The sequence below is a fragment of the Mobula birostris genome, chromosome X, assembly GCF_030028105.1.
Source record: "Mobula birostris isolate sMobBir1 chromosome X, sMobBir1.hap1, whole genome shotgun sequence".
Taxonomy (NCBI): domain Eukaryota; kingdom Metazoa; phylum Chordata; class Chondrichthyes; order Myliobatiformes; family Myliobatidae; genus Mobula; species Mobula birostris.
This window is the reverse complement of record NC_092402.1, coordinates 66,643,667-66,657,630: the sequence shown is the minus strand read 5'-3', so window position 1 is coordinate 66,657,630 and position 13,964 is coordinate 66,643,667. Positions and strand designations below refer to the sequence as shown.

At 42.4% G+C, this 13,964-nt stretch overlaps 1 protein-coding gene across 13 annotated transcripts in view; it reads right to left on the bottom strand.

The window, feature by feature from the left end:
* kmt2d (lysine (K)-specific methyltransferase 2D) overlaps nt 1-13,964 on the bottom strand; it is a 247,310-nt gene that overhangs the window by 173,191 nt on the left and 60,155 nt on the right. For all 13 annotated transcript variants that reach the window (XM_072248869.1, XM_072248878.1, XM_072248876.1 and 10 more), the window contains 3 exons: nt 9,596-9,705; nt 8,456-8,618; nt 377-548 (listed from right to left, as the gene is read on the bottom strand). In XM_072248869.1, coding sequence (XP_072104970.1) covers nt 377-548; nt 8,456-8,618; nt 9,596-9,705 — 445 coding nt within the window. The remainder of the gene's footprint in view (nt 1-376; nt 549-8,455; nt 8,619-9,595; nt 9,706-13,964) is intronic.

The window sequence follows — 13,964 nt, the reverse complement described above, 5'->3', positions numbered from 1 at the left end:
CTACATGGAGGCAATAGGAGATGTTACAACCTCGTCTTTATCTACATAAATCTATAATATTACTGTACTTTGTTGACATACCTTAAATGTAAATACCAATTTTTCATAGAATCTATGATACTACTTAATGAGCATCATTACATAAAAACAGTCCAAAAGAAAATTGTCTACTGACTATAGTAAACCTATATAAATAAATCCAGACATAGTGACTTGACAAGAAAACATCTGACTATCCAATATGTTCAGATTTTTCTTCTTGTAACCTTTAATACTCAATTGCATAAATATATATTTTTTTTACATTTTCATTCAGCTTTACTTAATAATAGTGCACCACTGATGCAAACTGTGTCTACTTGAAACAGTTACATACCTGCAAGTCTGGCATACTTTGCACTCAGGACATTGCCAACCAGCACGCTTAACTGGTGTCACTACAATTTCCAGGCATGCACCATGATAGTGCAGTCCACAACTGGTGCAGAAGAGAAGATCTAGGAGATCCCCTGGAGCATCACACACACCGCAATTTGCTTCATCTTTTGCTTAAAGAAAATGAAAATACATTATGACTGGGGTTTTAACAATTTGCTGCCTGTGACCAATTTCACATAAATTGGGAACTAGAACAGATAGTCTTCTAGCACATTTCATTCATTGTCTGATCTTTTTAATTTGTAAACCAAGCTAGTCCTATGTTAGCCTCTTGGGAAGTCTTTCTGGTTGCTATGGAAAAAAACATCCCAAGCCTATCACAGACACTAACCATCGAGCAAACCAATCCACATATTGCTTGTGGGAGCTTGCTGTGTGCAAATTCACCATCATGTATTTTACAATAGTGGCGGCAGTTTAAAAAGTACTTCAAAATCAGAACAACACACATCAAAGTTGCTGGTGAACACAGCAGGCCAGGCAGCATCTGTAGGAAGAGGTACAGTCGACGTTTCAGGCCGAGACCCATCGTCAGGACTAACTGAAGGAAGAGCTAGTAAGAGATTTGAAAGTGGGAGGGGGAGGGGGAGATCCAAAATGATAGGAGAAGACAGGAGGGGGAGGGATGGAGCCAAGAGCTGGACAGGTGATTAGCAAAAGGGATATGAGAGGATCATGGGACACGAGGCCCAGGGAGAAAGAAAAGGGGGAGGGGGGGGAAATTCAGAGGATGGGCAAGGGGTATAGTCAGAGGAACAGAAGAAGAAAAAGGACAGTGAGAGAAAGAATGTGTGTATATAAATAACGGATGAGGTACAAAGGGGAGGTGGGGCATTAGCGGAAGTTAGAGAAGTCAATGTTCATGCCATCAGGTTGGAGGCTACCCAGACGGAATATAAGGTGTTGTTCCTCCAACCTGGGTGTGGCTTCATCTTTACAGTAGAGGAGGCCGTGGATAGACATACCAGAATGGGAATGGGACGTGGAATTAAAATGTGTGGCCACTGGGAGATCCTGCTTTCTCTGGCGGACAGAACGTAAGTGTTCAGCGAAACGATCTCCCAGTCTGCGTCGGGTCTCGCCAATATATAGAAGGCCGCATCGGGAGCACCGGACGCAGTATATCACCCCAGCCGACTCACAGGTGAAGTGTCGCCTCACCTGGAAGGACTGTCTGGGGCCCTGAAGAGGAACCCACTCTGGACCATCAGCCCACTATCACCTGCACCATTACTAACTCATGAGCACTAGAGAATTCCCACCCACTGCCACCAAACTCGTAGTTTCCTTACCCCGCACTGCTCGTTCTACCTCCTACCCAAGATCCACAAATCTGAGTGTCCGGGTAGGCCCATTGTCTATGCCTCCTCCTGCCCTTCTGAATTTATGTCCACATACCTTGAAACCATTTTATCCCTCTTGGTTTAGTCCCTTCCCATCTATATCTGTGACACTTCACATGTTCTCGATCTCCTCAACAACATTCAAATCCTTGGCCCTGACTGCCTCATTTTCACTTTCATCATGGGTGTCCAGTCCCGAAACACTTCTATTCCCCACCAAGATGGCTTTAAGGCTATCAGCTTCTTTCTCAACAGGAGACCACCTATTTCTCCTCCACCACTACCCTCTTCCATCTCCCAGAACTGGTCCTCATCCTCAACGATATCTCCTTTGGCTCCTCCCACTTTCTTCAAACTCAGGGGGTAGCCATGGGCATCTGCATGGGCTCCATTATGTCTACCTTTTTGTTGGCTACGTCGAACAGTCTATGTTCCAAAACTTTCCTAGTCGTGCTCCCCAACTTTTCCTGTGTCACATTGAGAACTGCATTAGTGCTGCTTTGTGCACCCATGCTGAGCTCTTTAATTTCATCAACCTTACCTCTAACTTCCACACTGCCCTTAAATCCACTTGGTTCAATTCTGACAGCTCTTTCCCCTTTTTCGATATTCTGTCTCCATCTCTGGAGACAAACTGCCTACCGACATCTTTTATAAACCTACTGATTCCCACAGCTATCTTTCCACCCTGTCTCCTGTAAAAATGCTATTCCCTTTTAGTTCCTTCACCTCCGCCACATTGGTTCCCAGGATGGAGCTTTCCTTTTTAGGACATCAGAGACGTCCACCTTCTTCAAAGAATGGGGTTTCCTTTCCTCCTCTATTGATGCTGCCCTCACCCACATCTCCGTTTCCTGAATATCTGTGCTCACCCCATCTTCATGCTGGTTTAACAAGGATAGAGTTCCTTTTGTCCTTACCTACCACACAATGAGCATTCACAGGGAATCCTGTAAATGCCAGCCGCCCTGAGTCCCAGGTCATCTGTGACCAGCATTTGCTGTGATTTGAGCTTCCTTACGGGGTTATGGATGGAATTAATCTGATATTTCTTCAGGATTCTGGTGATCCTTCCACAAACCATGGAAATATAGGGAAGCAGGCAGTAGCGATAGGTTCCTCCTCGTTGTTAGGTTTCCTGGCTTTTTTGTCGGCCCTTTTAAGGGCCTAATTAATTTTCTTCACATTGTGACATTCTGTAGGAACATCCCGCGTAATCCTCTTATTTCCTCACTGAGACTCTCCGGGTCCAAGATAATTTTCATGGCTTTTATACCCTGAGTATGTATGTCTATTAGAATAAACTTGAACTAGCAAGGCCTAAGCCACGAGTTGGCCTAAACCGTGAGTTGACCTCAGGCAGCAAATGACAAAGACCCTGTTCCTAGAACATCCTAACAAAGGCAAAGCTGGGAGAGAAACCTCATTTCCTGTCAAGACAAAGAGTTTGTTTGACACAAGGTTTAATTGCATTTACAGTGCTTTGAAAAAGTATTCAGCCCCCAACCCTTTGTTCATATTAAATGAGTATTACAACCAAGGAATTTGATCAAATCTCTTACTAACTTTTCCTTCAGTTAGTCCTGACGAAGGGTCTCGGCCTGAAACGTTGACTGTACCTCTTCCTAGAGACGCTGCCTGGCCTGCTGCGTTCACCAGCAACTTTGATGTGTGTTGATCAATTTAACTGATAAGTTTTATTTGTGAATCACATGCTCCTTTTTTCTCACAGTATAGCCCATTAAACAAGGAAAATTGTAAAGCATGAAAAAAAAATCAAAAGCTGAAATGTCAGCAGTTCAGAAAGTGTTCACCCCCCCCCGCCCCCCACTTTGCTCAGTTCTTAGTTAAACCATCTCTCACAGACATTATAGCCAGTAGTATCTTTGGATAAGTCTCTAATAGCTTTGCACAACATGATGCACAACGTTGCCCTTTCCTCCTCCCAAAACTGTTCAAGCTGTGCCAGGTTAGCTGGGAAGTGGCAGTGGACAGTAATCTTGACGTCTTGTCAAAGATGTTCAAAGTAAATTTATTATCAAAATACGAACATGTCACCATGTAACAACTCTGAGATACTTTTTCTTGTGGATTTAGTAAATCCTTAAAAGAATCAATGCAAGAACTTGGGCATTCAACAAGTGTGCAAAGGACAACAAAGAGAGAGGGGAAAAAAGGAAATAATAATAATTAAGCAATAATTATCAAGAACATTAGATGAAGGGTCTTTGAAAGTGAATCCACAGATTGTGGGAATAGTTCAATGATGGGACAAGTGAAGTTATCCCCTTTGGTTCAAGAGCCTCAAAGTTGAGGGGTAATAACTGTTCATGAACCTGGCAGTGTGAGCCCTGAGGCTCCTGTACCTTCTTCCTGAGAGCAGCACTGAGAAGACAGCACGGCCTGGATGGTGGGGGCCCTTGATGATGGATGTTGCTTTCCTGAAGCAATGCTCTGTGTAGATGTGCTCAATGGTGGGATGGGCTTTACCCATGACACCATGATGGACTGGGCTATATTTACGAGTTCTTGTAGGATTTTCATTCAAGGGCTTGGTGTTTCTATACCAGACTGTGATGCAGCCAGTCAGTATACTCTCCTCTACACATCTATAGAAGTTTACCAAAGTTTTAAATGTCATGCTGAATCTTTCCAAACTCCCAAGTAAGTAGAGGCGCTGCCTCGCTTTCTTCGTAATTGCATTTACAAGCTGGGCCCAGGACTGGTTCTCCGAAATGATAACACCAAGGAATTTAGATTTGCTGAGCCTCTCCACCTCTGATCCCCAATGAGTACGGGCTCATGGACCTCCGGTTTCCTCCTCCTGAAGTTAATAACCAGCTCCGTGGTCTTGCTGAGCCAGATTTTCAATCTCCCTCCTACATGCTGATTCGTCACCTTTGATTGAGCCTATGACAATGGTGTCATCAGCAAATTTGAATATAGCATTGAAGTTGTGCTTAGCCACAGAGTCTTAAGTTTAAAGTGAGCAGAGCAGGGTTACAAAGCACACAGCCTTGTGGGTGCATCTGTGCTGATGGACATCGCGGAGCAGATGTTGTTGCCAATCCGAACTGATTGCGGACTGCAACTAAAGAAATCGAGGATTCAATTGCACAAGCAGTATTAAGGCCAAGGTCTTGAAGTTTACTAATTAGTTTTGAAGGGATGGTGATGTTGAATGCCGAGCTGTAGTTGATAAAGAGCATCCTGATGTGTGCATCTTTGCTGTCCAGATGCGTCAGGGTTAAGAGAACAGCGAATTAGATGGCATTTGCTTTAGACCTGTTACTCCAGTAGGCAAATTGGAGCAGATCCAAGTCACTTCTCAGGCAGGAATTGATATGTTTCATCACCAACCTCTCAAAACATTTTATAACTGTGGATGTAAATGCTACCTGACGATAGATGAGCAATTGTGTTACCTGGCTGATGCATAATATTAGATTTACTCCACATGTAACGCAAAAAAAGCATATCCTTGCCCGTAAAGACTCTGCAAAGTGGCACTTAGAAGACTTATCATGTTGTGTAAAGCTAATAGAGACTTATCCAAAAAGACTACTGGCTGTAATAGCTGTGAGAGGTGGTTCAACCAAGTACTGAGCAAAAGAGGGGGTGGGGGTAGGATGAATACTTTTGAACTGCTGACATTTCAGTTTTTGAATTTTTAGTTTTTCATGCTTTATAATTTTCCCTGTTTTTTTTTGGCGGGGGGGGGGAGCTCCACTGTGGGAAAAAAAAAGGAGCATGTAGTTTACAAATAAAAAAATCTCAGGTAAATTGATCAAAATCCCTGGTTGTAATATTCATTTATATAAACAACGGTTGGAGGTTGAACAACAGGAAATCAGCGGATGCTGGAAATTCAAGCAACACACATCAAAGTTGCTGGTGAACGCAGCAGGCCAGGCAGCATCTCTAGGAAGAGGTACAGTCGACGTTTCAGGCCGAGACCCTTCGTCAGGACTAACTGAAGGAAGAGTTAGTAAGAGATTTGAAAGTTGGAGGGGGAGGAGGAGATCCAAAATGATAGGAGAAGACAGGAGGAGGAGGGATGGAGCCAAGAGCTGGACAGGTGATTGGCAAAAGGGGATACGAGAGAATCATGGGACAGGAGACCCGGGAAGAAAGACGGGGGGGGGGGACCCAGAGGATGGGCAAGAGGTATATTCAGAGGGACAGAGGGAGAAAAAGGAGAGTGAGAGAAAGAATGTGTGTATAAAAATAAGTAACAGATGGGGTATGAGGGGGAGGTGGGGCCTAGCGGAAGTTAGAGAAGTCGATGTTCATGCCATCAGGTTGGAGGCTACCCAGACGGAATATAAGGTGTTGTTCCTCCAACCTGAGTGTGGCTTCATCGTTACAGTAGAGGAGGCCGTGGATAGACATGTCAGAATGGGAATGGGATGTGGAATTAAAACGTGTGGCCACTGGGAGATCCTGCTTTCTCTGGCGGACAGAGCGTAGATGTTCAGCAAAGCGGTCTCCCAGTCTGTGTCGGGTCTCGCCAATATATAAAAGGCCACATCGGGAGCACCGGACGCAGTATATCACCCCAGTCAACTCACAGGTGAAGTGTTGCCTCACCTGGAAGGACTGTTTGGGGCCCTGAATGGTGGTAAGGGAGGAAGTGTAAGGGCATGTGTGGCACTTGTTCCGCTTACACGGATAAGTGCCAGGAGGGAGATCAGTGGGGAGGGATGGGGGGGACGAATGGACAAGGGAGTCGCGTAGGGAGCGATCCCTGCGGAATGCAGAGAGAGGGGGGAGGGAAAGATATGCTTAGTGGTGGGATCCCGTCGGAGGTGGCGGAAGTTACGGAGAATAATATGTTGGACCCGGAGGCTGGTGGGGTGGTAGGTGAGGACCAGGGGAACCCTATTCCTAGTGGGGTGGCGGGAGGATGGAGTGAGAGCGGATGTACGTGAAATGGGGGAGATGCGTTTAAGAGCAGAGTTGATAGTGGAGGAAGGGAAGCCCTTTTCTTTAAAAAATGAAGACATCTCCCTCGTCCTAGAATGAAAAGCCTCATCCTGAGAGCAGATGTGGCGGAGACGGAGGAATTGCGAGAAGAGAATGGCGTTTTTGCAAGAGACAGGGTGAGAAGAGGAATAGTCCAGATAGCTGTGAGAGTCAGTAGGCTTATAGTAGACATCAGTGGATAAGCTGTCTCCAGAGACAGAGACAGAAAGATCTAGAAAGGGGAGAGAGGTGTCAGAAATGGACCAGGTAAACTTGAGGGCAGGGTGAAAGTTGGAGGCAAAGTTAATAAAGTCAACGAGTTCTGCATGCATGCAGGAAGCAGCGCCAATGCAGTCGTCGATGTAGCGAAGGAAAAGTGGGGGACAGATACCAGAATAGGCACGGAACATAGAGGTTGAATACTTTTTCAAGATGCTGTATAATCCAAAGACACACACATTTAAGAACTGTAAAGAGTGCTTTTGTCAAAAATTAAAAATTAAAACCATGTTAAAAAATAAAATCAACTATCTATCTTCAGAGCTAGGAATTGCCATTCAAATACATGGGATTACATACATACTACCTGATTAACTTAAGTCTGACTAGCTTAGGATCAGGCAGTTGCACCTGTAACAATATACTGGGGAACTCCAGCATGACCAAGCTTTGCAGCTGAATTCCGCGTGGAGCTCTGTATTTACCCCATACTTACAGCAGGTCTGCTCAAGTCCGAAAACTTACTTACCTATGAACATCTGAATTCCAATGGCTCCTTTGATTATTCCAAAGAAAAAAATGACACTAAATGCAACATCACATGCAAAGTGTAAGCAATAAGATACCAATCAGCAACCCCTACCCTTGCACAGAATATTGCCAAGGCAGGTACTATGTCCACTGAAGAGAACTCACTTCTCCCTCCAACTCCCCACACCCATTTTCAGTCAAGTATCATCTTACTCTCTTACCCAGCTCAAAATAAATATCACTATTTACTCTAATATACTGGAGGCAAACAATAAGTCATATCATTCCAATGATGTTGTACCTAGACCTAAAGGTAATACTATGGTAGCACTTAACTAATTGCAGAACTCCATGATACATTGTAAAAATATATTTCTCAACTTTAAAATTTCCACTGAATTGTGCTCTCTATTGCTAACCAGATAATTTTTTTAAATTACTGATAAATGGTGAAGCTATATTCATGAAAAAAAAGATCACAATAAACTTTAGTCCTTTGAGCAAGTGATGTTATTGAAGATTGTGGCTGGTAGTCAGCCTGATTTTAACACTTATTGACTAGGATAATTGAACATAGAAGGTGAGGAAAAGAAACCAGAGACAATTGAGACCAAAAGGAGCGAAGAAGAAAGAAAACCCAGACAAAAAAAAAACCTCTTGCCACTCTTTCCATTTGCAAATATGCACTAATGGGAACAAAACAACAGAGCTTTTTACCCAAGATTGCTTAAACCAATGGCAGACCATTTTCCATAAACTTCCAAGATCGGTAAAATTAATGCTGGGATTAAAGAAAGCACCTTAAAAAAAGATTCCCACTTTAAATACATAAACAAGTTACATTCACATGAAATAGCCATTTTTTTTCCTCTTGTACTAGATTTAGCAATATTCAACTCCTCACACATCATCAATAATGCCACAAACGTACAAGTTTCTATAAAAGCATATTCAGTTACCTATTTGCACTGCTTTATCTGCATGGTCTGGACAAAGAAGAGTCAAGGTTTTCATTGATTGGAAAGATCCAGATGCTGCTGCACAGGGAAAGTGGTATGATCTTAAGCATCCTTCCATCCGGCATCGAATGGTAGCACCCAACCGTTTACAATATTCGCATTTCTATGAAAGCAAATATAAACAATATTACTTTTAAAATGTTATTAGTTATCTGTAGTACAACACCGGGCCATAAATAGTATCAAGCAAACACTCATTGCAACAGGTATCTATTACAAATAGAGCATCAAGATGGGAACATTTACACTAATAGAGTCGCTGCCTCACAGTTCCAATGACCCGGGGTTCAATCCTGACCTTGGAGCCTGTCAAGGTGGAGTTTGAACATTCCCTTTGTGGCTGCATGGGTTTATAGCCCATCCCAAAGATGTGTGAGTTGGTAGTTGTACTGGCCACTGTAAATTGAGTGGCTGATGGTCAGTGTGGAATCAATGGGCCCATTCTGTCCTGCATCTCTATGACACAATTACAGATGCCAAATGAGAAAAAAAAAATCCATCATTTGCTACTTGAAAGATGAGTCAAATAACAGTGGGTTGCTGCAGTATACAACCAAGCAGCAGACACTACTGCACATAACAATCCAGTAAAATAAGAATACTTCACGAGATACCAGCCACTTTCTAACTAGAAATAAAAGTACACCAACAGTTATTTCAGTAACTTCTGGTCGATAAGTCAGAGGATCCAGTCTATATTTGCACCTTATAGAAAAGGAGATGCTCTCAAACACTTTTTGGCCCCATCTTCTTGCCTTAGCTCCATCATCACAATTCCCACTGCCCTCCTCATTTATTTCATTACAAGGAAGCATTTCTTCCCTTTTAAAAAATGGGGTCACCCAAGTTTTCACATATCTATTGAAGTAGAACGACTGGCACTGGTTTCTGCCTTCACCAGTCAATGGTGGTCAGTAATATAGTGGGTAAAAGCAGAAACACACCATGCTACACTGTTGTATTTAGCGTTACTACAAGTTGAGATTGTGACCCACGAAACCTGTAATAATCATACAAGACAATTATTCAGCCCTCTCAAAGATCTTCCAACATGAAGAACTTCAAGATTTAACCTCTTACCTGCGAGATACCTGAGATTACAGCCTTATCCACATTGACCAGTCTTTGCCCGTCACCCTGCACAACATCATGTGACCAGGCTGCACACCAATGATGAGCCCAGAAATGCCCTGTGGAAAGATGCCCAGAATTAAAAAAAAACTCTTAGTAGAGAGCAAACTTGCTTTCCTTTATTCACGAACAAAATAAATATCCAGAATATTTATTTGTTGGCAAATTATTAAATTAACATTCAAACATATTGAATGAATTAAAGCACTTTTGGAGAGATTATCTCCTAATCTGAAGACACTACTGCAGTTTAAGAGAGAATAATCGATTGCAAGCTAGCTCAGCCAATTACATTAGACGGTTAGAAAGGATAGGCTACACTATGAGTTTGTGCCAGACAACCTAACCAAACCCACTAGGATCTAAATGTGTGTGTCAGATTGGACCTACGTTCTGTCAGATCATTCAGATTTGGGTCTGACTGTAAAATGCTAACCTGGCTCAGGACTTTATCGAGGTTAGTTTTCAGTTTGGCTCAATGTTAACACTATCAGCTGTGATAGCTGGATATTTGGCTAGGGAGGAGACAAGAGGCTCGACCAGTGATGGCAGGGTGATTTTCAGGTATTGATTTGAAGCCTGACTCAGTGCTGATGACAGTGTGGAATACTCAGCAAAACAAATGGAAAGCATTTGTCTAGGCCCTAGGAGTTCATTCTCAGATGCATGCTCAAGTTGGCATGTCATTTTATTTAAGCAACACATATCAAAGTTGCTGGTGAACGCAGCAGGCCAGGCAGCATCTCTAGGAAGAGGTGCAGTCGACGTTTCAGGCTGAGACCCTTCGTCAGGACTAACTGAAGGAAGAGTGAGTAAGGGATTTTAAAGTGGGAGGGGGAGGGGGAGATCCAAAATGATAGGAGAAGACAGGAGGGGGAGGGATGGAGCCAAGAGCTGGACAGGTGATTGGCAAAAGGGATACGAGAGGATCATGCGACAGGAGGCCCAGGGAAGAAAGACAAGGGGGAGGGGGGAACCCAGAGGATGGGCAAGGGGTATAGTGAGAGGGACAGAGGGAGAAAAAGGAGAGAGAGAGAAAGAGAAGTTATGTTTATTTAGAAAGGCAGGGTCTGATTAAGATAAGTCAGCATAATCCTCTCATATCCCCTTTGCCAATCACCTGTGCAGCTCTTGGCTCCATCCCTCCCGCTTCTGTCTTCTCCTATCATTTTGGATCTCCCCCTCCCCCTCTCAAATCTCTTACTAACTCTTCCTTCAGTTAGTCCTGACGAAGGGTCTCGGCCTGAAACGTCGACTGCACCTCTTCCTAGAGATGCTGCCTGGCCTGCTGCGTTCATCAGCAACTTTGATGTGTGTTGCTTGAATTTCCAGCATCTGCAGAATTCCTGTTGTTTGTATGTCATTTTATTTTTCCACTTAGCTCAGACTGATAGATACTAATACCTTATGAAACAATGTCCACTTGGAATTATTGTCAGACCATTAGAAAGTACCTAAGAGGAGGTCAGCCTTACAGTCCCTTAAGCCTGTGGATTTTGCATTTCAAGTCTACTTTCCTGCCAAATCCCCATGTCTCTCAAATCATTTTGTGCCCAAAAATCAACATCTGCCTTCAATGTGTGTAAATGAGCAGCAGAACAGTGGGCGAGTGAATGAGGGCCTTAAGGAAAGATGAGGTTTCTATCACATCTAAGCTGACTTGAAACTCAGGCCTAGTAAGTAAATGAGTGGGGAAACAGCACCAAGCTGTATGCCTAAAAAAGCATTTCTGCACATAATATTTGCAAACATTTTATTAGCCCAATATAAACTATCGCATCCTACACAGTGACACTAGTTACATTTAAATAATAGAAAACCAATTAAGCAAGCAGAATTCAAGAGTATCAGTGGAAGATGACTGTAAGCAAAAATAAAAGTTTATATAATTATTTTTAGCAGCTGATAGCAGTAACCCCTGACAAAAGAGTAAAAAGAAATGCATTTAGCGCCTGAACTCAAGCATCTTAGTGCTTCAATTAATGTTACATTATTTGAAGTGCAGCAAATCATTAGCAAATGCGACAGCTATTTTGCGCGCAGCAAAATCCTCAGAATAGGCCAGTTAAATGACTTTTAGTCGTGCTGCTGAAGGAAGATTGTGGCCAAAAATCTGAAAAGATCTACTGCTTTTCAAATTATGTCATGTGATCTTTAAACTGATCAATTCAAACAGGCAGGTCAGACTTTCAAACAAGATCTTGTCTAAAGGACAATGCAATACTTCTCTAATGTATTACTCCTAAGAGTTTCAAGTTCTGCAGTGAGCTTTGGGCCAACAAGCTTTGGACTCAGGAAGCAATGAATTATCAACTGAGCCAAAATAAATGTACTATCATATGCTACACAGAAGTGCACTGTTCAATCATCACACACTAGAAGATGCCACAATGCCAAATTGGGTAAATGCATCACATGGAGAATAAGAGAATCTCTCCGACTTGATAGCATGTCTGCAAAATGAAAACCAAATGCACCCAAAGTGGAAGTAGTCAGGATAACAAAAAACAAGATGTGAAGAAAGCAATACTGTGTAACAGAATCCCTTATAAGAGATTTGTGGCGTGGGGGAGGGAGAAGACCAAGAAGGAAATCATAATCAGCCAGATTGTCGGATCCTGATCATCATCGGGCAATTGAGATAGAAGTCACAGAAAGATTATGGCACATGAAGCAGCTATTTGGCCTGCCAAATCCATAATGGCTCCATGTAAGAGCGATATGCCTCCACTATTACCCCAGCAATGCATTCCAAACCCTAACCACCGACTCCATGCAGAGGTTTTTCCCCTATATTATTTTTATTTTTAGCAAAAAAAACAACAAAATTACCTTTATTCTATGTTCCCTAATTCATGACCACTCTGTCCATCAAAAAAAATCTAATTATTCTATGAACAATTTTAACTTCAAACACCTGTCAGGTCACATCAGAGTTTCCAATGTTCCAGCTTCTCCATTAAAGTTTAAAGTTGATAATCCCAGGAATTATTTTGTCAGTCTCCTCTGCACCCTCTCTAAATCTTTTGTGAAGCATAGTACCCATGATTGGATATCGTACCCAGTTGTAGCTGACACTCATGCTCATCATGCCCTGGGACTATATGCTATTTATAATGTTCAGCAACTTGCATGCATTCAACCACTTTGACAAAATACTCAACCACTTTCAAAAAAATATACTTGCACAGTATTTCCCAGTCCTGTTGCTGCAACTCTATGAGCTTACACCCACTAATCTTTTCATTCTTAAGACTAAAATATATCACTGCAAGGCTCAGTATTAAATTTCATTCACTTCTCTACATCTTCTTGAAGTCCAGTTCTATTTTATACTTGTCTTACACAGAACAAGGGGGAGTCTATTCATCTGTTTGGGGTCATGTCATTTTTTAGGGGAACAACTCCATTAATCTCATTCCCCCAACCTGATTATCTCCTCATTGTCCTCGATGCCCCCAAATTGTGAGTAAATTGGTTTATTATTGTCACATGAATGCAAGGGAGAATAAACTTGTCTTATCAGCAAGGCTAACTCATGGACCTGTTGCAACATATTTCATGAAGACTACATAACGTTTAACTAATGTTTAACTACATAATGCTTAACTACAGTTTAGTGGCAGTAAGTTCCAGATACCAATCATGCTCCATGTAAAAAAACACTTTTAAAATTCCTTCCTCACACCTTAAAACCATGCCCTCCTGTTTTCGTTAAACCCACCTTGGGTTAAAAATTCTTACTACCTATCCTATGACTTATTATTTTAATATACCTCAATCAGTACATCCCTCAGCCTCCTTCAGTTCAGGGAAAACAAATCCAGTCGATCCAATCTCTCACGATAACTAAATTCCTCCAGTCCAGGCAACATTCTGGTGAATTTTCTCTGCATTCTGTCCTGCAGAATCATGTTCTTTCTCCAGTGTGGGGACCAGACCTTAGCACAGTATTTCAAGCACATTCCAACCAGTGTTTTGTAAAGCCGAAAGACAATGTCCCAATTCTTATATTCTAACCCCTGACTATACCAACACTACCTACCTGTGTTGCTACTTTCAGGGAACGCCATACTCAAGCCCCAAGGTCCCTGTTCATAACATTTCTTAGAGTCCTACCACTTACGATGCATGTTCTACCCCTATTTCACTTCTCAAAATACATCACTTTGTACTTGGCAGAATTAAGTTCTATCTGCCAGCACCCTGCCAAACTTTTCATCTGATTTGCATCCTGTTCTATTCTTAGACAATTTTTCTTGCTATCCACAACACCACCAACTTGTGAAACATCTACAAACCTATTAATCTCATCTCC